Genomic DNA, 27,153 nt, shown 5'->3' with positions numbered 1-27,153 from the left:
ATGGAACGTTATGGATAATTCCCATGAATTCTGACCTAAAACCTGTGTGCTTGTGATGGCACATCACATTCCCTTCACGATGAAATGGACACAGGTCTTTCTCACAGTGTGTCTGACAACGTGTGTCAACACTGACACAACTGTGACGATCTACCCTCAGTGGTTGGCACAGGGAGGTAATGTCCGCTATGAAAGTGACAGGTGGGACAAGCACAATGGTCTGGAGAAGGAATTCTTGATACCAAACTGTCGGAGCTTTCGGACTGACAGTGGGCGCTGGATTCACGAAGATTATTTTGAACGGCTCTTCCAGGATGTAAGATTTTTGCTTATATAACGTGATCACAGTAGAAAAACCCGTTGGTTATCATACATACTTTGGGGACATTTTTTTTGTTCAGTCTTCACTACAAATGATCCCAAAAATATTCAACTAACCTTTTTGATCACACTGAGATATATTTTCAAACATTGCAAAAGATTAATTTTCTTTTCGTAATTTTGCACAAAACGTAACTGTATTTAGACGTACAGTGAATGTGTGTGCCAATGGGGCTGAAATGGTGAAACCTACAAGTATACTTGTCCATGACTAGGAGACTAGGAAATACAATTGACTGCACAATTACTGAATTAACCTTTTCATTTCTTATATAACGTCATCACAGTACAAAATCCGTTGATGATCATGCATACTTTGGTGACATTTTTATGAAATTTTGTGTTCAATCTTGACTACAAAATGATCCCCAAAATATTCAGCTAACCTTTTTTAATCATACTGAGATCTATTTCCAAACGGTTTCATCATAAACATTGCAAAATATTAATTTTCTTTTTGTAATTTTATACAAAACGCTTCGACTAACTGAACAGCATTTAGACGTATACGGTGAATGTATGTGATGATATGCATTGATGAATATTCACGAAACAGACCAAATATAATAACAATCTTCTAGTCAATCAAACATATTGATTGTAGTGGCCAGAGGACGCACACCGTAGCGGCTACCCAGACCCCAACTACCTGAAGAACGTTACCAAGCAACAGGAACTATTCTCCACCTACCTTGCTAACATCGACAGTGGTTACAAGAACGAAATGATCATGATGGCGAGAGGTGAGAATATTTAGAAACAAACGCTAGTCTATAGTGGGTGAGTTGAGTTTTACGCCGCTTTTAGTAATATTCCTGCATTATCATAGCTGGGACACCAGAAATGGGTTTACACTTTATACCCATGTGGGGAATCAAACCCGGGTCTTGGGCGTGACCAGCCAATGCTTTAAGTACTAGGCTACCACACCGTCTCTGTCTGTTTCATAATCAAAACATTCGTACTTCTTTATCTTTATACCACAATAATAATGGCAGCAAAGGCCAAAAGAAAGTTAGCAACAAAGTCGAAAATCCGATATACTGCAAAGAACCGGTGATAATCAACAGACAGGCAAGCCTGATTCAATAATTCCATTTTATTCTGCACTCAATATATTGAAGCTATATGGTTGCTCCACTATGCGTTGTTCTACAGGCACCCGTGAACAGCCACCTCCTCGTGGTGGGTGCTGGGTAACGCTAAGCGCTCTTCAACCCCCAGTTGTGGACCCGGGGGTATATTTGGTCTCCCAGCCCGTTTGCCGTGGGTTGCGCCCCTGTGTCGGTGGAGGACGGGAGTCTGGTGGTTGAGGGCACTGGTTCCAGGAACAGCGTTCCTTTGCCCAACACGCCACTTCGCCCCTTACTTCACCTAGACGGGTGGTAGAACTGGCCCGGTTCTATCAATCGGCTGGTCACGCCATGCCCAGTGCATAAAAAATATTTTTGCACATTTCTCTTATTGGGTATCGGTAATTTTGATTTCCTGTGTACAAATTCCTTAATTTATTAAATTGCCTAGAGTCCTATGCCAGAAGGCGGTGGCTCATTGGCCAATCTGGTGGAAGAATTAACCTTTTAAGTTTTCTGCTGGAGTATATCATCCGAGTATCCTTGGTGCTGCAAGTCGGAAACCCACTTGCTTTTAGCATTGTCCTTGTGATACTCCGTGGTGTGTGGGGAGCTCGGTTGATGAAACTTATACACTAACTATGGAATACAAAACCCCCCTAAAACGAAACAAACGTCATCTTGACAACGATGATGATGACGAACGTCCTTCCAACTCAATCGAATATTGGCCACGATTTCTGCTTATCGAGACTGTAGACAAGGCTCCACAGAAACTGAACCCTTTTGCAATTTCCAAGGGTGTCAATAGCATTGCAGGTGAGGTTAACAACATTAAAGGATTGCGTTCAGGCTCTCTGCTGGTTGAATGCAGTAGAAAACAGCAAGCAACTAACCTGATGTCAACAGAATTATTTGTTGGAATTCCAGTTTCTATCACTGCCCACAGAACTCTGAACACTAGTAAAGGCATAATCAGAGACAGAGATCGACTGTTGGCTGATATGTCAGAACTAGATATTGTTTCTGAGATGAAGGATCAGGGAGTGACATATGTTAAAAGATTCACAACCCGCAGAAACAACGAAACAATCCAAACAAATACTTATCTGTTCTCATTCTCATCTCCAAATCCTCCGAAATCTGTCAAAGCAGGGCACCCGTGAAGAGCCACCTCCTCGTGTTGGGTGCTGGGTAACGCTAAGCGCTCTTCGACCCCCCGTTGTGGACCCGGGGTATATTTGGCGTGGGTTGCGCCCCTGTGTCGGTGGAGGAAGGTAGTCTGGTGGTTGAGGTCACTGGTTCCAGGAACAGTGTTCCTTTGCCCAACACACCACTTCGGCCCTAACTTCACCTAGACGGGTGGTTGAACTGGCCCGGTTCAATCAATCGGCTGGTCACGCCAAGCCCTGTGCATGGCGAATATATTTGCACATTTAAATTATAAATTGGTCTTGGATATTTTGATCAATTGTATATAATTTTGTGAACTCTGAATTTCAAATCCACAATTTCATGACTGTTTTTGCCTAGAGTCTTATGCCCAGAAGGCGGTGGCTCAATCTGGTGGAATAGTTACTTTTTGATTATTCTACTTGAGTATATCATCCGGGTATCCTTGGTGCTGCAAGTCGGAGATCCGCTTGTTTTTAGCATTGTCCTTGTGATACTCCGTGGTGTGTGGGGAGTTCGGATGACGAACCTTGAAAACTTAACCATGGCTTAGGAAACCCCCTTGAAAAAAAACAAACGTCCACTGGACACTGATCCAGTTGATAATGATCAACGACTGTCCACGTCTATTGAATACTGGCCACGATTCCTTGTAATTGAAACTGTTGACAAGACACCATTAAAGTTGAACCCTTTTGCCATATCTAAGGGTATTCAAGGCATTGCCGGTGAAGTTAAAAATATTAAACGTTTACGTTTCGGTGCTCTGCTGGTTGAGTGTGGAAAACGGCAACAAGACGCCAACCTTATGAGTACAGAATCGTTTGTTGGCGTTCCAGCCACAGTCACAGCTCATAAAACTTTAAACACAAGCAAAGGAATCATCAGACACCGATTGTTTGCAGATATGTCAGAACTTGACCTTGTCTCTGAGATGAAAGATCAAGGCGTACTCTATGTAAAACGTTTCACAACCCGGAAAAATGATGCTGTTTTAAAAACCAATACCTACTTGTTTTCATTTTCTTCACCAAATGCTCCAAAATCTCTTAAAGCTGGTTATTGTAACATCAATGTAGAAACGTACATTCCGAACCCTCTAAGGTGTTTTAAATGCCAAAAGTTCGGTCATGGCGTCAATACTTGCACATTGTCTGTTGTATGTGCTCACTGTGGTGAAAAGACACATACAACGATTCTAACGAGTCTAATCCTGCATTTCGCTGTGTCTTTAATCCTCTTTATGAGGATTTGTACAACAAAAAATCTTCTCTTGTTCCGCCTCTTGGGCTCAAAATTAAGCCATTTATTGCTGCTGCCGGCATTGAGCTGGACAATATAGCTCCTAACCGTCTTCTTTCTTCTCCTCCTTGGCAGTTAGTTCTACCAGAAGTTGACTTAACACTTACAACATTTAAAAAATCGGAAACAAATCAATTACAATATAAACAAGAATATAATCAATTTAAAAGTAAATATAATACATATAAATCATTATTTACAGATGGGTCCAAGGATGGTGGCGCAGTGGCTTGTGCCACTGTCATTGGGTCCAAAACAGTATCTTCCAGATTACCCAATGACAGTTCAATTTTCACAGCAGAAGCTAACGCCATATTAACAGCTCTTAAATATATTAATAAACACCCTAAATATAAACAATACATAATATTTTCCGATTCTCTTTCGTGTCTTCAGGCAATTAAAAATATTTCTTGTAAACATCCACTTTTATTAGAAATTATTGAATTGTATAATGAGCTTGCTACTGGCCAATGCGACATCCTCTTTTGTTGGTTACCCAGCCACGTTGGCATTTCTGGGAATACACTGGCTGATTTTGCTGTTAAGGCAGCACTCAACAAATCTGTGACACCACTTCTTATTTCTTACTCTGATTACAAAGCTAGCATTAGAACCTACATCCGTGATCTGTTGCAAAAGAAGTGGGACACACAAGTAGGTATTAACAAATTACATGAAAGAAAACCCTATATCGCTTACACTTATTTGGGTCCAGATTTGAAGAGATTATCATACGACGATGTCGTATTGGCCACACAAGATATGCTCATGCATACCTATTGAAAAGTGAGATCCTCCGTTTTGTATCCCTTGTGATGAGAGAGCCACGGTCAAGCATGTCCTGCTTGACTGTGTTGAATGTTCCATCATAAGGGATAAATATTTCAATATCAAAACAGTAAAGGACCTTTTTAATAAAGTCAATTATCATTTAAGCATAATTTTTTAAAAGAGATAGATTTGTTAAATGAATTTTGATATATGTTTTGTAAATAGAGAAAGTTTTATAATTGGTCGTTCAGATTATCAAGTTAGATTGTTTGTGGCTGTATCCTCAAAATAAAGGGGGTTGAAGTAGCGTAAAATTATTGTCGTAGTAATCGTAGTATGTTTGTTATTTTAAATTTCTGCTAAATCTTCCTGCAATCGCCAGGGTCTGAAGAGGTGGTGTAAATCCAACTAAGGTCCATGCAGGTAGCAAAGGTACTGTAAGTCCCCATGGACCCTAGTATGGTGATCTACCTTCAGTTGTTGGCGATCTCTACCCCGTGTTTTATATTGTACTGTCTTCTTCAATTAAAATGTTTTAGATTTACATTCTAGTTTTATATTCATATTTGTGATACTCTAGTATTTTTACTGTCCATCGTCGACAGGTTTAACTCTTCACAATGTTTTCATTTTTATATTGTATACATTGTTTTCGTCACGATATGGCTGAAGTATTGCCGATGTGACGTAAAATATTAACTCACTCACTCACTCACTCATTGTTCTACATCTTAGTTGACATTCTTACGCTGTGACATGTTATAAAAGAAAGAGAGAAGACGTGCAGATGAAATGATCAAATATGAGGTTGTTTCTTTCGACAATACATAGTAGGAAATAGCGAAAAGATCATCACCTTGGGCTTTTCTCACACGCCAGACTTACATGCCTTGATGAGCCAACATGCTATGCATTATCTGTCACATTTTTTGCCTCCTTATGCCATTAACTTTGATAAGGTGAGACGAGTCGGCTGATGACGTCTTTCGCAGCCCTTTCGCTTGGCAATCGGTAGAAGATAAGAACAAAAAGTCAAGCCGTATTGACCGGTAATTAAGCAGTTCCATAATGCCAAACTAAGGTACTCAGCTCGACGTCTTGTTTCTTCTCTAAAAAATTAAGTTTGTGTGTTCTTTTTGTAACTTCTTTGGTTGGCATTTAGAAGTTGGTGTGATGACCAACGAGGAGAGTTCTATGGATATACAGCTTCTTTAATATTAATACTTGCTTGATAATGGTGTTAGTAGCTACACCGAAACGTCGCTCATGTTAATATTAAAGACCGATTGACTGAGTTTTGTTTTACGCCGCTTTTAGCAATATTCCAGCAACATCACGGCGGGGGACACCAGAAATGGGCTTCACACATTGTACCCATGTGGGGATTCGAACCCGGGTCTTCGGCGTGACGAGCCAAAGCTTTAACCACTAGGCTACCCCACCGCCCCGTTAATATTAAAGAAGTTGCATATTACCCATAGAACTCTCCTCGTTTGTTCTCTTTGTAGAACAACCATAGGTGTGTTTCAATAGTTTCATTGTCGTTCTATTTTACATTTTAGCTCACAACTAGCCAAATTGGATAAATCAGTCTGAGCATGAGGGTCAGTTCCCGAACAACATCGACGCAGCTGCGGAGTTTATATTATTGATGGTGCAAGGAGTGTATGACTACGCACGAGGTCATATCCTGCCATATTTCGAGGTCGTCAATGAACCGGATGTGAAAGAGCAGATATTTGATTTCAGCACGACTGTCGCCTTCTTCCACAAAGCCGTTGCTGAGAAACTCCATGCCAGGTTTAACGTTAAAGTGGCTGGTCCAACAATTACAGGCTATAACACAGTGGTGGACAGGAATGACTTTTCTTTCTGGACAAAACTGGTGGACTTCATGGAAATCACTTTAGACCATTTAGACGTGTTTTCCTTTCATTCATACAACAGACTAAATGTCTCGGGAAGATCCCACCAATTTAATGGGATAAATGAAGCACGTCTGGTAGCTTTTGTTGACCTCATTGAAAACTATATCCATGGAAAGACAGGAAGGATAATGCCCCTTGTTATCAGCGAATATGGTCGCGGGGGAGTGATGGGAATCAGTTCGACCGCTCCCTCTGGGATAGTTGAGTTTGCAACAATATACCAGTCTAATGCCCACAGATTCACCCAACTAGGTCTCAGAGAATACATTGATAGGACGGTGGTATTTTTGTTATCCAGTGGACAATATCCAGGACATAATAGTCTCAACTGGTCTCTATTCACCCTCCAAGGAAACGCAACACCTATTGCCGATGTCTTCAAATTTTGGTACAATTTCACATCAGAGTATTCCTTCATCAGAACCACCAGCCAGGTAGACGTTCAGGAACGAACTGTGTCACCATTGGTAATGTCAAGTTCCTCGCGTAATGAAACCGTTATTCTCTTACTCAGCTATTCTCAGCAGCCTCAGACCATCAGGTTAGTTTTCCAAAACGACTGGATCAAACCGACTACGGGAGAAGCGACTTGCATCACCATCAAGGACAACTGGAATCCAGTCATGAACTTCAACGAACCCATAGACATCGGTAAAAGTGGTGGAGTTATTGTCTTACCGCCTGAAGCAACCTGTCGCTATACATTTGAGACCCCAGCGGACCAATTACCTAAAGTCACACTCAATGAAACTACGTACTACGGGAGTGATATCATTATACCCCTTAAGGACGGCACCGCTGAGACAACCATACCCATCCCTAATGATGAATTCGACAGCGCGAGATTACGAGTTTCAGTCAGTCTTCCCATGAATGAAACAAACAGTCTGGCATCTGTTACGTTCAACAACCAACATCTTGATGTCTTTTACAAGCTGTTTGACTCTGACAAAACTAGCAGTAAAATCTTCAACTACATGGATGTTTGGGAGTTTGATGTTCCGTCAACCTTGTTGAAATCCACTTCTAACGTGGTCCGCGTTAACTTCTCTAACAAGGAGTCGAAAGGTCGTGTAACTTCGGCCACCCTTGTCACAGGCAAGCTTGTCCCTTCTGACATTCTCCGATAACGAGTACATACTGACTAATTATTTGGCTGAAACATTATTAAACATGATGAACGGTTTCGTATATTTTTGTTGTGTTACTATAGTACATAGTGGCAGGTATGCACAAGCTGGAAAACTGTGTAAAGATATATTATAACCTCTTGCTTGACGACGACTACTAAATATTCACAGAACCAATTTACAACCACAACCAGATACAGCATGTCCTAAAAGGAACAAACACTGTTTACACTGTTCTATTAGGCGGGGGACATACAGACTCAAGGGGGTGTTTCGGACGAAGTAACTCATGTTCATTTAGTAAAGATTTGAATTGTGGGGTGGGGTGGGGAGAAGAGGCGGTGGTGGTTGGAGTTGGGTTTTTTCTGTTTTCCTTTTTGTGTGTGTTGTTTTGGATTTCAATGTTTTCTTTAAGCTTTCGTTTGTTTTGTTTTTTGTCTATGTTTTATTTGTCTAATGTTATTTAGAGCTATCGCATATTAGGGACAACATTGAGGACATAGTTTCACAAACTGAACATCGTCCAAGGCGTCATCGTCTGAACACTGCAAATTTAACATTCTAAAATCAAGTTTGACAACCAATGGAATAAATCATACAAAAAACGATATAATAGACTATCCGGAAAAAGTTGGTTGGATTTATTTGGAATTATAAACTTGACATAGACAAGAGAAAATAGGCTTTTCGCGATAGCTTGGTTCCTGGCATTGTGGTGTTGGTTTGTTCTATATCCATACACCTGCACATCTGTAATTGGGGAGCACTTCCACCGGTGGCATATGTGTGTGTGTGGCTACTTTTGTGTTGGACTACTTTTTGTATTCCTGGACTACATTTGTGCGTGTATACTACTTTTGTGGAGGTTTTAGTGGGCTGTGGGAGCTGAATTAGGGCAAAATGAAAATGACTGGATGAGATGAGAGGGGTGGGGGTGGTGGTGGGGGGAGGAAGGGTGATATGAAAGTACAAGCGGTCCTTTCTTTATTCCCAGATCCCATATATTTACCCAAAATCAACACTGTTGTGCAATTTCAAATTTAATTCATTTTAACTCGGTGTACACAAATGAGATTAGTAAATGTAAGGTTGGTAATAAAATCTAGATGACCTAAACAAAAACGATCACCTTTGCAATGCAAGTAGAAACATTGATCAAGTTAACATGAGTTTGGTACTATTTACCAGTTTGGTTTTTGGGCACAGGGGTGTTTTATAGCTTCAAGCAGTGAAACAATACTACGTGATGACTAAATTATGTTTTAAACTTATTGTAAAATAGATCCCTTTTATTAAATCCGTCGTCATGTCGTGCTCTGTCATGTTGGTATATAAGGGTCACGACTCTACTGCTGTACAGCCATGGTTATCCCATGGGAAAATATCCCTAGATATTACATAGATATTTTACAATTATCAGTTTAGCCTTTCACGCGACAAGTGTATATCAAGAGCCTTTAAATTACGTCTTTCCTCGTAACAGCTGAACCCGTGAAGATCCGAGTTAGAATTGATCTTCCGTAACCTATGCTTGTCGTAAGAGGCGACTAACGGCATTGGGTTGTCAGGCTCGCTGACTTGGTTCACACGTGTCATCGTGTCCCAATCGCAGAGATCGATGCTCATGCTGTTGATCACTGGATTGTCTGGTCCAGACTCGATTATTTGCAGACCGTCGCCATATAGTTGGAATATTGCTGAGTGCGGCGTAAAACTCATCTCAGTCACACACTCACTCATAACATCTGAGTGACAGGGTGACATGCACTTATTTCAAGGCTACATTATCTCCACACCTACATTCCAGCGAATGGTCTTATCATGTCTTATCACGTATGGAACGTTATGGATAATTCCCATGAATTCTGACTTAAAACCTGTGTGCTTGTGATGGCACATCACATTCCCTTCATGATGAAATGGACACAGGTCTTTCTCACAGTGTGTCTGACAACGTGTGTAAACACTGACACAACTGTGACGATCTACCCTCAGTGGTTGGCACAGGGAGGTAATGTCCGCTATGAAAGTGACAGGTGGGACAAGCACAATGGTCTGGAACAGGAATCCTTGATACCAAACTGTCGGAACTTCCGGACTGACAGCGGGCGCTGGATTCACGAAGATTATTTTGAACGGCTCTTCCAGGATGTAAGATTTTTAAATATTTCTAATTCGATTCTTAAATATGTTCTCTAAATACTTTACGTATTAAATAGCAAAGAATTAGGTTAGAATTGGTCTTTTGCAACCAATGCTGGTCGTAAGAGGCCACTAACGGGATCGGGTGGTCAGGTTCGCTGACTTGGTTGACACATGGCATCGTATCAATATTGTGTAGATCGATGCTCATGCTGTTGATCACTGGATCGTCTGGTCCAGAATCGATTATTTACAGACCGCCGCCATATAGCTGGGAACATTACATCACATGTCAAAAGAAACTGTTGCTCGTTTGAAGTCCGTTTTGACATATTGGAAACAGACATAGATAAACATCATTGTGGTAGTGATATTGCTCTGATGCATGGAGGCGATGAAACTGAATTTTGAGACCTGAGGCTGAAATGGTGAAGCCTACAAGTATACTTGTCCGTGACTAGGAGACTAGGAAATACTATTGACTGCACAATTACTGAATTAACCTTGTCATTTCTTATATAACGTGATCACAGTACAAAATTCGTTGGTGATCATGCATACTTTGGTGACATTTTTATGAAATTTTGTGTTCAATCTTCACTACAAAATGATCCCCAAAATATTCAGCTAACCTTTTTTTATCATACTGAGATCTATTTCCAAACGGTTTCATCATAAACATTACAAAATATTAATTTTCTTGTTGTATTTTTATACATAACGCTTCGACTAACTTAACAGCATTTAGACGTATATATACGGTGAATGTATGTGATGATATGCACTGATGAATATTCACGAAACAGACCATGTATAATAACAATCTTCTAGTCAATCAAGCATATTGATTGTAGTGGCCAGAGGACCCAAACCGTAGCGGCTACCCAGACCCCAGCCACCTGAAGAACGTTACCAAGCAGCAGGAACTGTTCTCCCTGTACGTTGCTAACATCGACAGTGGTTACAAGAACGAAATGATCATGAATGCGAGAGGTGAGAATATTTAGAAACAAACGCTAGTCTATAGTGAGTGAGTTGAGTTATACTCCGCTTTTAGAAATATTCCAGCATTATCATAGCGGGGACACCAGAAAAGGGGTTTACACTTCATACCCATGTGGGGAATCGAACCCGGGTCTTGGGCGTGATGAGCGAGCGCTTTAAGTACTAGGCTACCACACCGTCTGTCTGTTTCATAATCAAAACATTCGTACTTCTTTATCTTTATACCACAATAACAATGGCAGCAAAGGCCAAAAGAAATGTTAGCAACAGAGTCGAAAATCCGATATACTGCAAAGAAGTGGTGATAATCAACAGACAGGCAAGCCTGATTCAATACTTCCATTACATTCTGCGCTCAACAAATTGAAGCTATATGGTTGCTCCACTATGCATTTTTCTACAGGCACCCGTGAAGAGCCACCTCCTCGTGGTGGGTGCTGGGTAACGCTAAGCGCTCTTCAACCCCCCGTTGTGGACCCGGGGGTATATTGGGTCTCCAACCCGTTTGCCGTGGGTTGCGCCCCTGTGTCGGTGGAGGACGGGAGTCTGGTGGTTGAGGGCACTGGCTCCAGGAACAGCGTTCCTTTGCCCAACACACCACTTCGCCCCTTACTTCACCTAGACGGGTGGTAGAACTGGCCCGGTTCTATCAATCGGCTGGTCACGCCATGTCCAGTGCATAAAAAATATTTTCTTATTGGGTATTGGTAATTTTGATTTCCTGTGTACAAATTCTTGATTTATTAAATTGCCTAGAGTCCTATGCCAGAAGGCCCGTGGCTCATGGGCCAATCTGGTGGAAGAATAAATCTTTTAAGTTTTCTGCTGGAGTATATCATCCGAGTATCCTTGGTGCTGCAAGTCGGAAACCCACTTGCTTTTAGCATTGTCCTTGTGATACTCTGTGGTGGGTGCGGAGCACGGATGATGAAACTTATACACTAACTATGGAATACAAAACCCCCTAGAACGAAACAAACGTCAACTTGACAACGATGATGATGACGAACGTCCTTCCAACTCAATCGAATATTGGCCACGATTTCTGGTTATCGAGACTGTAGACAAGGCTCCACAGAAACTGAACCCTTTTGCAATTTCCAAGGGTGTACATAGCATTGCAGGTGAGGTTAAAAACATTAAACGCTTGCGTTCAGGCTCTCTGCTGGTTGAATGCAGTAGAAAACAGCAAGCAACTAACCTGATGTCAACAGAATTATTTGTTGGAATTCCAGTTTCTATCACTACCCACAGAACTCTGAACACTAGTAAAGGCAAAATCAGAGACAGAGATCGACTGTTGGCTGATATGTCAGAACTAGATATTGTTTCTGAGATGAAGGATAAGGGAGTGACATATGTTAAAAGATTCACAACCCGCAGAAACAACGAAACAATCCAAACAAATACTTATCTGTTCTCATTCTCATCTCCAAATCCTCCGAAGTCTGTCAAAGCACATTACTGCAATATTTCAGTTGACATTCCAAATCCTTTGAGATGTTTTAGATGTCAAAAATATGGGCATGGACTTAATACTTGTACAAAGCCCATAACATGTGCCCACTGTAGTGAGACTACTCATGTCACAGTAGACTGTACCAGTGACCTTAAAAAGTGTACAAATTGTTCAGGAAATCATTCTTCTTTCTCCAAAGACTGTCCAATCTGGAAGAAACAAATGGCAATCAATAAAATCAAATTCACCCAGAACATCAGCTTGGCTGATGCCCCAAAACTTGTGGAATCTGCAGCACCAACTGAATCATATGCATACGTCATCAGAACACATTCTGAAAACATGTCAAAATAACCACCTCGTCGATACATTGCCAAACAGACTTGACGTGGGTTAAACAAATAATGCTCAGTTTGTTACACCTGAATAGTCTACTCAGACCTCGACATCTTCTATCAACACTCACTCACTAAAGGTCCATCACAGCCCTGTAGTCAGATTTCATCTGTATCCGGAGAACAATCTTTGTCTCAGTCAACTCAAAATTCTCAATCAAAAACAAGCTCGAAGAATAATGTTCAAAGTAAAACCGACTCAAGAACAGAATCTTCAAAAAATAGTGGCAGACCCCCGAAGGGTTCAGATAATCCAGTCAATTGTACAATAAATATGGATCGCTTGAGGACATGGAAGTGTCAGAAAACTTCCATCCCAGGGCACATAGCTTGTCGCCCTCGAAAAAGGTGAGGGGTAGATCCCCTATTAACCCACCGAAAAGATAGTTTTTTCTAAAAACATCGTGCAGTGCAACTGTAGAGGACTAAGGACTAATTTCCATGAAATACAGCTATTAGCCCAGGATATAACACCATCAGTATTTTGTCTGCAGGAAACATACTTGAAACGGACAGACAATTTTAGCTTACGTCAGTTGTTTTTCTCCTCTGGGTGATCGAGCCACTGGAGGATCTTCTATCCTTGTGTGACAGGATATTATTCACAGCCCTGTTACACTCAAAACTAATCTTCAAGCTGTAGCAATACGGCTTACTCTGGGTGTTGCTTTTCCGCCTTCGTCAGCACTTCAGCAGGCTGATCTTCAGTCTCTCTATGATCAACTACCCAAGCCCTGTGTTATCATGGGTGACCTCAATGGCCACAACCCACTCTCGGGAGGTTCACACACTAACGTCAAAGGTAAAATACTTGAAGATTTTATCTCTAATAATGACCTGTGTATATTTAATGACAACTCAAGCACTTATCTGCATCCAGCAAGCGGCACATACTCTTCATTAGATATGTCTATTCAGACATTCTAATCTATTCAATAAATTTGAATGGGAAGTTCACAATGACCTTTGTGGAGGAGACCACTTCCAAACTGTTCTTTCAGAAATAACTCCATCTGATACTACATCGTATACAAGATGGAATTTTTAGAAGGCTAACTGGTCCTTATTTCAAACTATGTGTAAATCGAAACTACGACCTGAATGTTTCAGCGATATAACTGATCCCATTCAGACCTTTTCTGACGTTTAGAATGAAATAGCTGATGAGTGTATACCAAAGTCCTCTACGACTCCACATGTACGGAAACCGTGGTTAATACAGATTGTAGGCAAGCCAAGAAAAAGCGAGGAAAAAGGCAGAAAATTATTTCCGCCATCACCCAACTGTCCATAACTTAAAATACTCAATGCAAAGTCGCGTCTTACCTTTAAACAAAACAAACGGCAATCTTGGAGAAAATATGTCTCCAAAATTAATTCACGCACGCCAATGTCCAAGGTATGGAACATGGTTCAAAGAATTAAAGGCAAAGGTTCAAAATCTGCTGTTCACCATCTTAAAGATGGTGATAATTTAATTACTGACAAATCTAAAATTGCAAATAAAATTGGCGAAACTCTTGACAAAACTTCATCATGGCCAAATTATGTCCCTGAGTTTCAGAGATATCAGAAATAACTGGAAAAGACAAAAGTTAATTTCGAATCAAATAACGGTGAAAATTATAACGAAGTATTTGCATTACATGAGCTACATACTCCTCTTGAGCAAACTCATGGCATTGCAGCGGGTGATGATAATATACATTATCAGTTACTGAACCATGTCTGATGACACTTTTAGATATATTTGACCAATTATGGACGTCTGGAGAATTTCCTCCTTCGTGGCGTAATGCCATTGTAGTCCCAATACCAAAACCTGGCCGGGATCATACAGATTCGTCGAATTACAGACCGATATATCTAACTAGCTGTGTCTGTAAAACCATGGAACGTATGGTGAATAATAGATTAACTTGGTATCTTGAACCAATAACCTTATAACAAATATTCAATGTGGTTTCAGGAAAAATCATAGTACCATTGATCATTTGGTACGTTTAGAATCCGTTGTTAAGAATGCTATAGTAAATAAACAACATGCAGTATCAATTTTCTTTGATCTTGAGAAAGCTTATGATACGACCTGGAAGCATGGCATTTTGAAGGATTTACATGATTTTGGTTTGAGAGGCCGTTTGCCTCTTTTTATATCACAGTTTTTTAAAGACAGGCAATTTCAAGTTCGAGTGGGTTCAACCCTGTCTGATCATTATAATGAGGATCAGGGTGTCCCTCAAGGCAGTATTTTGTCGGTCACTTTATTTAGCATCAAGATCAACAGTTTATCCAAGGTTTTAAACGATTCAATCGTTGGATCAATTTTTGTGGATGATTTTAATATTTCTTGTCGTGGTAAAAATATGCATAATATTGAACGGCAATTGCAGTTGTGTTTAAATAAAATAAATAGATGGTGTCTTGAAAACGGCTTTAAATTTTCTAAGTCTGAAACTAATTGTCTACACTTTTGTAGAAAATATAAAGCCGCATAAAGACCCGGAACTATCTTTAAATGGCACTCCAATCAAAGTTGTCAAGGAGGCCAAGTTCTTGGGTCTAATTTTCGACCCAAAAAACTACTTGATTCTGTCCCACACCAAGCCCTAAGACTTTGTCTTGGGTCTTTTAGAACCTCTCCTATCGATAGTCTCTATGTCGAAGCAGATGAGCCATCCCTTAACCAACGTCGTATCAAATTATCTTTACAGTATATAACAAAACTCTATTCTAACGAGTCTAACCCTGCATTTAACTGTGTTTTCAATCCTCTTTATGAGGATTTATACATCAAAAAGCCTTCTCTTGTTCCGCCTCTTGGGCTAAGAATAAAACCATTCATTTCTGCTGCCGGCATTGAGCTGGAAATATATCTCCTTCCCGTTTTCTTTCTTCTCCTCCTTGGCAACTATTGAGGCCTGAAGTTGACCTAACTCTGACAAAGTTTAAGAAATCTGAAACTAATGAATTACAATATAAACAAGAATATAATCAATTAAAACATAAATATAATACATACAAATCCTTATTTACAGATGGGTCCAAGGATGGTGGCACGGTCGCATGTGCCACTGTCATTGGATCCCGAACAATATCTTCTAGACTACCAAATAACAGCTCTATTTTCACAGCAGAAGCTAACGCAATATTAACAGCTCTTAAATATATTAATAAACATCGTAAATATAAACAATAAATAATCTTTCTCTTTCTCTTTCGTGTCTTCAGGCTATTAAAAATATTTCTGGTAAACATCCACTTTTATTAGAAATTATTGAATTGTATAATGAGCTTGCTACTGGCCAATGCGACATCGTCTTTTGTTGGTTACCCAGCCACGTTGGCATTTCTGGGAATACAATGGCTGATCTTGCTGCCAAGGCAGCACTCAATAAATCTGTGACACCACTTCTTATTCCATACTCTGATTACAAAGCTAGCATTAGAACCTACATCTGTGATCTGATGCAAGAGAAGTGGAACACCCAAGTAGGTATTAACAAATTACATGAAATAAAACCCTATATCGGTTACACTTATTTGGGTTGTCAGTCCAGATTTGAAGAGGTCATTATACGACGATGTCGTATTGGCCACACCAGATATACTCATGCATACCTATTCAAAGGTGAGGATCCTCCGTTTTGTATCCCTTATGATGAGAGAACCACGGTCAAGCATGTCCCATCATAAATATTTCAATATCAAAACAGTAAAGGACCTTTTTAATAAAGTCAATTATCATTTAATCATTGATTTTTTTTGAAGAGATAGATTTGTTAAATGAATTTTGATATATGTTTTGTAAATAGAGAAATTTTTATAATTGGTAGTTCAGATTATCAACTTAGATTGTTTGTGGCTGTATCTTCAAAAGGGGTTGAAGTAGCGTAAAATTATTGTCCTCCTGAGAGGGTACGTAAGTCCCAAAAACTTTCAAAGTCAATTTTGATCAACCATACTTTTTAATCGTAGTATGTTTGTTATTTAAATTTCGGCTAAATCTTCCTGCAATCACCAGGGGCTGAAGGGATGGTGTAAATCCAACTAAGGTCCATGCAGGTAGCAAAGGTACTGTAAGTCCCCATGGACCCTAGTATGGTGATCTACCTTCAGTTGTTGGCGATCTATAGCCCGTGTTTTATATTGTAATGTCTTCTTCAATTAAAATGTTTTAGATTTACATTCTAGTTTTATATTCATATCTGTGATACTGTAGGATTTTTACTGTCCATCGTCGACAGGTTTAACTCTTCACAATTTTTTCATTTTTATATTGTATACATTGTTTTCGTCACGATATGGCTGAAGTATTGCCGATGTGACATTAAATATTAACTCACTCACTCACCCACTCATTGTTCTACATCTTAGTTGACATTCTTACGCTGTAACATGTTATAAAAGAAGGGAAGAGAAGACGTGCAGATGAAATGAGCAAAGATGAGGTTGTTTCTTTCGACAATACATAGTAGGAAATAGCCAAAAGATCATCACCTTGGGCTTTTCTCACACGCCAGCCTTACATGCCTTGATAATACCGAAATACTGTTGAAACAGAACCACAACCTGATACAGCATGTCCAAAAATTAACAACATTGGTTTACATTGTTTCATTAGGCGGGGACATGAATACATGGGCATCACTCATTGAATCCAGGGGTGTATCGGACCCGATCCTTCAGTTTGATGAGCCAACATGCTATGCATTATCTGTCACATTTTCTACCTCCTTATGCAATTAACTTTGATAAGGTGAGACGAGTCGGCTGATGACGTCTTTCGCAGCTCTTTTGCTTGGCAATCGGTAGAAGATATGAACCAAAAGTCCAGCCGTATTGACCGGTGATTAAGCAGTTCCATAATGCCAAACTAAGATACTGAGCTCGACGTCTTGTTTCTTCTCTAAAAAATTAAGTTTGTGTGTTCTTTTTGTAACTTCTTTGGTTGGCATTTAGAAGTTGGTGTGATGACCAACGAGGAGAGTTCTATGGATATACAACTTGTTTAATATAAATACTTGCTTGATAAAGGCTACACCGAAACGTCGCTCATGTTAATATAAAAGACTGACTGACTGAGTTTGGCTTTACGCCGGTTTTAGCAATATTCCAGCAACATCACGGCTGGGGACACCAGAAATGGGCTTCACACATTGTACCCATGTGGGGATTCGAACCCGGGTCTTCGGCATGACGAGCCAACGCTTTAACCACTAGGCTACCCCACCGCCCCGTTAATATTAAAGAAGTTGTATATTATCCATAGAACTCTCCTCGTTGTTCCCTTTGTAGAGCAAGCATAGATGTGTTTCAATAGTTTCGGTGTCGTTTACATTTTAGCTCACAACTGGCCAAATTGGATAAATCAGTCTGAGCACGATGGTCAGTTCCCGAACAACATCGACGCAGCTGCGGAGTTTATATTATTGATGGTGCAAGGAGTGTATGACTACGCACAAGGTCACATCCCGTCATATTTCGAGGTCGTCAATGAACCGGATGGTAAAGAGCAGATCTTTGACTTCAGCACGACTGTCGCCTTCTTCCACAAAGCCGTTGCTGAGAAACTCCATGCCACGTTTAACATTAAAGTGGCTGGTCCAACAATTACAGGCTATAACACAGTGGTGGACAGGAATGACTTTTCTTTCTGGACAAAACTGGTGGACTTCTTGGAAATCACTTTAGACCATTTAGACGTGTTTTCCTTTCATTCATACAACAGACTAAATGTCTCGGGAAGATCCCACCAATTTATTGGAATAAATGAAGCACGTCTGGTAGCTTTTGTTGACCTCATTGAAAACTATATTCATGGAAAGACAGGAAGGATTATGCCCCTTGTTATCAGCGAATATGGTCGCGGGGGAGTGATTGGAATCAGTTCGACCGCTCCCTCTGGGATAGTTGAGTTTGCAACAATATACCAGTCTAATGCCCACAGATTCACCCAACTAGGTCTCAGAGAATACATTGATAGGACGGTGGTGTGGTTGGCAGCCAATGGACAATATCCAGGACATGAAAGCCTCAACTGGTCTTTTTTCACCCTCAAAGGAAACGCAACACCTATTACTGATGTCCTCAAATTTTGGTACAATTTCACATCAGAGTATTCCTTCATCAGAACCACCAGCCAGGTAGACGTTCAGGAACGAACTGTGTCACCATTGGTAATGTCAAGTTCCTCGCGTAATGAAACCGTTATTCTCTTACTCAGCTATTCTCAGCAGCCTCAGACCATCAGGTTAGTTTTCCAAAACAAATGGATCAAACCGACTATGGGAGAAGCGACTTGCATCACCATCAAGGACAACTGGAATCCAGTCATGAACTTCAACGAACCCATAGACATCGGTAAAAGTGGTGGAGTTATTGTCTTACCGCCTGAAGCAACCTGTCGCTATACATTTAAGACCCCAGCGGACCAATTACCTAAAGTCACACTCAATGAAACTACGTACTACGGGAGTGATGTCATTATACCCCTTAAGGACGGCACCGCTCAGACAACCATACCCATCCCTAATGATAAATTCGACAGCGCGAGATTACGAGTATCAGTGAGTCTTCCCATGAATGAAACAAACAGTCTGGCATCTGTTACGTTCAACAACCAACATCTTGATGTCTTTTACAAGCTGTTTGACTCCGACAAAACTAGCAGTAAAATCTTCAACTACATGGATGTTTGGGAGTTTGATGTTCCGTCAACCTTGTTGAAATCCACTTCTAACGTGGTCCGGGTTAACTTCTCTAACAAGGAGTCGAAAGGTCGTGTAACTTCGGCCATCCTTGTCACAGGCAAGCTTGTCCCTTCTGACATTATGTGATAACGAGTACATACTGACTAATTATTTGGCTGAAACATTATTAAATATGATGAACGGTTTCGTATATTTTTGTTGTGTTACTATAGTACATAGTGGCAGGTATGCACAAGCTGGAAAACTGTGTAAAGATATATTATAACCTCTTGCTTGACGACGACTACTAAATATTCACGACTACTAAATATTCACAGAACCAGTTTACAACCACAACCAGATACAGCATGTCCTAAAAGGAACAAACACTGTTTACACTGTTCCATTAGGCGGGGGACATACAGACTCAAGGGGGGTGTATCGGACGAAGTAACTCATGTACATTTAGTGGTGGTTGGAGTTGTTTTTTTTCTGTTTTCCTTTTTGTGTGTGTTGTTTTGGATTTCAATGTTTTCTTTAAGCTTTCGTTTGTTTTGTTTTTTGTCTATGTTTTATTTGTCTAAAGTTATTTGGAGCTATCGCATATTAGGGACAACATTGAGGACATAGTTTCACAAACTGAACATCGTCCAAGGCGTCGTCGTCGTATTCCATTTGAACACTGCAAATTTAACATTCTAAAATCAAGTTTGACAACCAATGGAATAAAACAAACAAAAAACGATATAATAGACTATCCGGAAAAAGTACAAGCGGTCCTTTCTTTATTCCCAGATCCCATAAATTTGATTCAATTTAACTCGGTGTACACAAGTAAGATGCGTAAATGTAAGGTTGGTAATAAAATCTAGATGTCCCAAACAACAACGCACACCTTTGCAATGCAAGTAGAAACATTGATCAAATTAACATGAGTTTGGTACTATTTATCAGTTTGGTTTTCAGGCACGGGGATGTTTTATAGCTTCAAGCAGTGAAACAATACTACGTCATCACTAAATTATTTTTAAACTTATTGTAAAATAGATCCCTTTTATAAGACACGGTCGTCATGTGGTGCTCTGTCATGTTGGTATATAAGGGTCACGACTCTTGTGCTGTACAGCCATGGTTATCCCATAGGAAAATATCCCTAGATATTACATAGATATTTTACAATTATCAGTTTAGTGTTCCACTTGACAAGTGTATATCAAGAGCCTTTAAATTACGTCTTTCCTCGTAACAGCTGAACCCGTGAAGATCCGAGTTAGAATTGATCTTCCGTAACCTATGCTTGTCGTAAGGGGCGACTAACGGGATTGGGTTGTCAGGCTCGCTCACTTGATTGACACGAGTCATCGTGTCTCAATCGCAGAGATCGATGCTCATGCTGTTGATCACTAGATTGTCTGGTTCAGACTCGACTATTTGCAGACCGCCGCCATATAGCTGGACTATTGCTGAGTGCGGCGTAAAGCTCATCTCAGTCACACACTCACTCACTAACTCACTCACTCACTCACTCACTCACTCACTCACTCACTCACTCACTCACTCACTCACTCACTCACTCACTCACTCACTCACTCACTCACTCACTCACTCACTCATAACATCTGAGTGGCAGGGTGACATGCACTTATTTCAAGGCTACATTATCTCCACACCTACATTCCAGCGAATGGTCTTATCATGTATTAACACGTATGGAACGTTATGGATAATTCCCATGAATTCTGACCTAAAACCTGTGTGCTTGTGATGACTTATCACATTCCCTTCACGATGAAATGGACACAGGTCTTTCTCACAGTGTGTCTGACAACGTGTGTAAACACTGACACAACTGTGACGATCTACCCTCAGTGGTTGGCACAGGGAGGTAGTGTCCGCTATGAAAGTGACAGGTGGAACAAACACAATGGTCTAGAACAGGAATTCTTGATACCAAACTGTCGGAGCATTGGGACTGACAGCGGGCGCTGGATTCACGAAGATTATCAGCTCTTCCAGGGTGTAAGATTTATAAATATTTCTAATTCGATTCTTAAATATGTTCTCCAAGTATACTCTCCCAAAAAAGAAACGCATCATGAAAATAGCAATTTCATGTAGCAATGAATTAAAACGTGATTCAGTTTACAAAAGGTTTTGCTCTGTTTATGAGTCCTATGGTGTTTATGTTTTGAAGTATGACAACAAAACGCACCATCCGTAAAATACCCGTATTTAACAGCATGATTTTCAATTTCGGCGTGTAGTGTCACAGAATACACAATTCACATGCAATGCATGTGAAAGTTGGGGATCAGATAGTCTCAATGATGGGTATAAAAGGTTGATCGCTGTCTGTCGATTATTCACTGTATTTGGAATATTGTTGACAAACGCAAAATGCCACGTCTAAGTGAAGCCAACCGTCATATCGCCATTGGTTTGCTTGAAGCTGGCCAGTCTCAACGTGCAGTTGCCCGACCCATCAATGTTCCCCAAAGCACCATCTCACGGCTCTGGGAGAGATATCGCCGGAAGAATGCGGTAGCACATGCCCCTCGTAGTGGGCGACCTCGAGCGACCACTGCGGGTCAGGATCGCTACATCTGGGTACATCATCTGCGTCATCGAACAGCTACGGTGACCAGTACCGCTCGACAAATACCCGGATTGAGGAGGCTTTCTGCACAGACCGTCAGGAACAGGTTGAGAGAGGCTGGTTTACGTGCCAGAAGACCTTATTTTGGCCCTGTGCTTCGACAACAACATCGTCGACATCGAGTTCAATTGTGCACCAACGTTCAGGCCTGGAACCTACCGAATTGGCGTAGGATCTGGTTCAGTGATGAATCACGATTTCTATTGGAACGACGCGCCGGAAGAATGCGGGTGTACAGACGTCGACGTGAACGTTTCGCCGACGCCTGCGTTCCCCAGGTGGACAGATTCGGCCGGGTCAGTGTTATGATGTGGGGAGCGATCACCTGCCGTAGGAGAAGTGATTTCGTGATGATCCAGGGCATCCTGACAGCTCAACGGTACTGAGACGAAATCCTACGCCCACACCTTCTTCCAATCATTGATCGCCAGAGGGAGTTGTTTCAACAGGACAATGCTAGGCCCCACACAGCACGTCACACTAGAGACTTCCTCCAGAACCACAACATCAATGTGCTCCCCTGGCCCTCAAGATCACCGGACTTAAACCCGATCGAACATCCGTGGGATGCCCTGGACAGACGGGTGCGACGCCGTAACCCTAAGCCCCAGACACTTCAGCAACTCGCACAGGCACTGCAGGCAGAGTGGGCTGCGATTGGGCAACACGAGATTCTGAGACTTATTTGTTCGATGCCGAGGCGATGCCGTGCAGTTCTGGATGCACGCGGTGGTCACACGAGGTATTGAATTCAGCGCCACCACACGTCTCCATGTGACACTCAAACTGACTTTCCTCGAGTTGGTGCCAAAGACGGATAAATCTGCATTTCCAGTGTGCAATTTCGCTACATTTCATTGACTCATAAAGCCTACAAGATGTTTCAAAATAAACATAAAAATACAGTTGAAATTCTTATATGCGTTTCTTTTTTGGGAGAGTATACTTTACGTATTAAATACCAAAGAAGATACAGGTTAAAATTCGTCTTTAGCAACCATGCTCGTTGTAAGAGGCCACTAACGGGATCGGGTGGTCAGTTTCGCTGACTTCGTTGACACATGGCATCGTATCTATATGCTCATGCTGTTGATCACTGGATTGTCTGGTCCAGACTCGATTATTTACAGACCGCCGCCATATAGCTGGAATATTGCTGAGACCGGCGTTAAACACCAACCAACCATATCACATATCAAAAGAACAACAACTGTGTTGTTCATTTTAAGTCCGTTTTGACGTAATGTCATACATATTGGAAACAGGCATTGATAAACATCATTGTGGTAGTGATATTGCACTGATGCATGGAGGTGATGAAACTGAATTTTGAGACCGGAGGCTGAAATGGTGAAGCCTACAAGTATACTTGTCCGTGACTAGGTGACTAGGAAACACTATTGACTGCATAATTACTGAATTAACCTTTTCATTTCTTATATAACGTGATCACAGTACAAAAACCGTTGGTGATCATGCATACTTTGGGGACATTTTTTTGTTCAATCTTGACTACAAAATGATCCCCAAAATATTCAGCTAACCTTTTTTATCATACTGAGATCTATTTCCAAACGGTTTCATCATAAACATTACAAAACATTAATTTTCTTTTCGTAATTTTGCACAAAACGCCTCGGCTAAGTTAATTATATTAAGACGTACAGTGAATGTGTGTACTAATATGTGCTAATGTTCTCGAAACAGACCATGTAAAATAGCAATGTTATAGTCAATCAAACATATTGATTGTAGTGGCCAGAGGACCCAAACCGTAGCGGCTACCCAGACCCCAACTACCTGAAGAACGTTACCAAGCAACAGGAACTGTTCTCCACCTACCTTGCTAACATCGACAGTGGTTACAAGAACGAAATGATCATGATGGCGAGAGGTCAGAAATTATGAATATTTAGAAACAAAATCTGTCAATGTATAGCTTTCAAAATCAAAACATTCGTACTTCTTTATGTTTCTACCACAATAATAACAGCAGCAAAGGCCAAAAGTAATGTTAGCAACAAAGTCGAAAATCCGATATACTGCAAAGAAGCAGCGATAATCACACATCAGCCTTATACGCCTTGGTATAGCCGAAATACTGTGGAAACAGAACCAGTTTACAACCACAACCAGATACAGCATGTCCTAAAAGGTACAAACACTGTTTACACTGTTTCATGAGGCGGGGGACATACAGACTTAAGGGGGTGTATCGGCCCCGATCGTTTAGTTTGACGAGCCAACAGGCTATATAGTGACGTAATCAAGGCTACGTCATCACCACACCTTGTCACAGGCACAAGCTTATGCCATTAATTTTGATAAGGTGAGACGAGTCAGCTGACGACGTTAAATTTGCAGCTCCCTCTTTTGGCAACCGGTAGTAGATAATAAACCAAACGACATGGTGCAGATTGGTGACTTGAGGAGCTACTGCGTCTGTGATTAAAAGCAGTCACATAATGCCAAAATAAGATACTCAGCTTGAGGTCTTGATTGTAGAACAACCATAGGTGTGTTTCACTAGTTTCATTGTCGTTGCATTTTACATTTTAGCTCACAACTGGCCAAATTGGATAAATCAGTCTGAGCATGAGGGTCAGTTCCCGAACAACATCGACGCAGCTGCTGAGTTTATATCATTGATGGTGCAAGGAGTGTATGACTACGCACAAGGTCACATCCCGCCATATTTCGAGGTCGTCAATGAACCGGATGTTAAAGAGCAGATATTTGATTTCAGCACGACTGTCGCCTTCTTCCACAAAGCCGTTGCTGAGAAACTCCATGCCAGGTTTAACATTAAAGTGGCTGGTCCAACAATTACAGGCTATAACACAGTGGTGGACAGGAATGACTTTTCTTTCTGGACAAAACTGGTGGACTTCTTGGACATCACTTTAGACCATTTAGACGTGTTTTCCTTTCATTCGTACAACACACTAAATGTAACGGGAAGATCCCACCAATTTAATGGGATAAATGAAGCACGTCTGGTAGCATTTGTTGACCTCATTGAAAACTATATCCATCAAAAGACGGGAAGGATTATGCCCCTTTGTTATCAGCGAATATGGTCGCGGGGGAGTGATGGGAATCAGTTCGACCGCTCCCTCTGGGATAGTTGAGTTTGCAACAATATACCAGTCTAATGCCCACAGATTCACCCAACTAGGTCTCAGAGAATACATTGATAGGACGGTGGTATTTTTGTTATCCAATGAAAAATATCCAGGACATGATAGTCTCAACTGGTCTCTATTCACCCTCCAAGGAAACGCAACGCCTATTGCCGATGTCTTCAAATTATGGTACAATTTCACATCAGAGTATTCCTTCATCAGAACCACCAGCCAAGTAGACGTTCAGGAACGAACTGTGTCACCATTGGTAATGTCAAGTTCCTCGCGTAATGAAACCGTTATTCTCTTACTCAGCTATTCTCAGCAGCCTCAGACCATCAGGTTAGTTTTCCAAAACAAATGGATCAAACCGACTATGGGAGAAGCGACTTGCATCACCATCAAGGACAACTGGAATCCAGTCATGAACTTCAACGAACCCATAGACATCGGTAAAAGTGGTGGAGTTATTGTCTTACCGCCTGAAGCAACCTGTCGCTATACATTCAAGACCCCAGCGGACCAGTTTCCTAAAGTCACACTCAATGAAACTACGTACTACGGGAGTGATATCATTATACCCCTTAAGGACGGCACCGCTGAGACAACCATACCCATCCCTAATGATGAATTCGACAGCGCGAGATTACGAGTTTCAGTCAGTCTTCCCATGAATGAAACAAACAGTCTGGCATCTGTTACGTTCAACAACCAACATCTTGATGTCTTTTACAAGCTGTTTGACTCCGACAAAACTAGCAGTAAAATCTTCAACTACATGGATGTTTGGGAGTTTGATGTTCCGTCAACCTTGTTGAAATCCACTTCTAACGTGGTCCGGGTTAACTTCTCTAACAAGGAGTCGAAAGGTCGTGTAACTTCGGCCACCCTTGTCACAGGCAAGCTTGTCCCTTCTGACATTCTGTGATAACATTCTGACCAATAATTTGGCGGCGACCTTGACACAGCCAAGTTTGTCCCTTCCAACATTCACGAGTACATACTGACTAATTATTTGGCTGAAACATTATTAAACATGATGAACGGTTTCGTATTTTTGTTGTGTTGCTAAAGTGCATATACATAGTGGCAGGTACATTGTATGCAGAAGCTGGAAAACTGTATCTAAACATATAACCTCTTGCTTGACGACGACTACTAAATATTCTGTGTTGAAACCTACCTCTTGTGGTTAGAACTGGATCTGAATAGTGGACAGTTGTGTTTCCTTCAGAGGTGAGGTGAGGTGAAATTGGGTTTAACGTCGTGCTTGAGAATATTTCGCTCATATGACGACGTGCATTCGTGTGTATTTGTATGTGCGGCTGCTTGTACTAGCCCAGACTGAAGCTGGTTTTATAGTGCTAGCTGACGGAGATACCATGCCGCAGTGAAGTATGATTACCCCACTAGACACATTATAATGACTCCGAGCCGACCAGTCCTTGTTATAACCATTAATGCCGAGCGCCAGGCAGGGACCAACAAGTACCATATTTTAACGTTTTTTGGTATGACGCGGTCGGGGATCGAACCCGCTCTCCGGGCGGACGCTCTAACCACTACACCACGGATGCGGTCCGTTTCTTTCAGAACGAAGCAGGGATTTGGACAACTGTAAACATGTTTACACGTCTTCTATGTCTAAAGATTAGCACATGATGTTTGCGTAACATATAAGAATACAGTGTGTTAGTTCTGAATGACCACATGGGGAGACAACCTAGCTCGCTTTATCTTCAGTGAGTGAGTGAGCATGGTTTTACGCCACTTTTAGCACTAATTCAGCAACACCGGAAATGGGCTTCACACATTGTACCAACGTGGATGTACATGTATCTTCAGCATATTAATAATCACTTCATGACTCTTGTAATCAACATTAAATATCTAAAATTTAGCAAAACCAGAACGTCAT

At 41.1% G+C, this 27,153-nt stretch overlaps 1 protein-coding gene across 4 annotated transcripts; it reads left to right on the top strand.

Moving 5' to 3' along the window:
- Positions 1 to 26,285, top strand: LOC124276420. 4 transcript variants are annotated; one of them, XM_046712063.1, is made up of 3 exons: positions 1 to 316; positions 23,866 to 24,004; positions 24,670 to 26,285. In XM_046712063.1, exons 1-3 carry the CDS (start codon positions 56 to 58, stop codon positions 25,239 to 25,241), a joined length of 972 nt encoding a protein of 323 aa, XP_046568019.1. In that variant the 5' UTR covers positions 1 to 55; the 3' UTR covers positions 25,242 to 26,285. The 4 variants fall into 4 exon arrangements, with proteins under 4 accessions (XP_046568019.1, XP_046568018.1, XP_046568017.1 ...); XM_046712062.1 differs by lacking the exons at positions 23,866 to 24,004; positions 24,670 to 26,285 and adding exons at positions 10,758 to 10,896; positions 18,109 to 19,661 and having other exon boundaries at positions 2 to 316; XM_046712061.1 differs by lacking the exons at positions 23,866 to 24,004; positions 24,670 to 26,285 and adding exons at positions 986 to 1,124; positions 18,109 to 19,661 and having other exon boundaries at positions 2 to 316.
- The last annotated feature ends 868 nt before the right edge of the window (positions 26,286 to 27,153 follow it).

Source organism: Haliotis rubra, unplaced genomic scaffold (assembly GCF_003918875.1).
Source record: "Haliotis rubra isolate DU_JTF1 unplaced genomic scaffold, ASM391887v1 Scf209, whole genome shotgun sequence".
Lineage (NCBI taxonomy): Eukaryota > Metazoa > Mollusca > Gastropoda > Lepetellida > Haliotidae > Haliotis > Haliotis rubra.
This window is presented reverse-complemented; position numbering and strand designations above follow the sequence as displayed.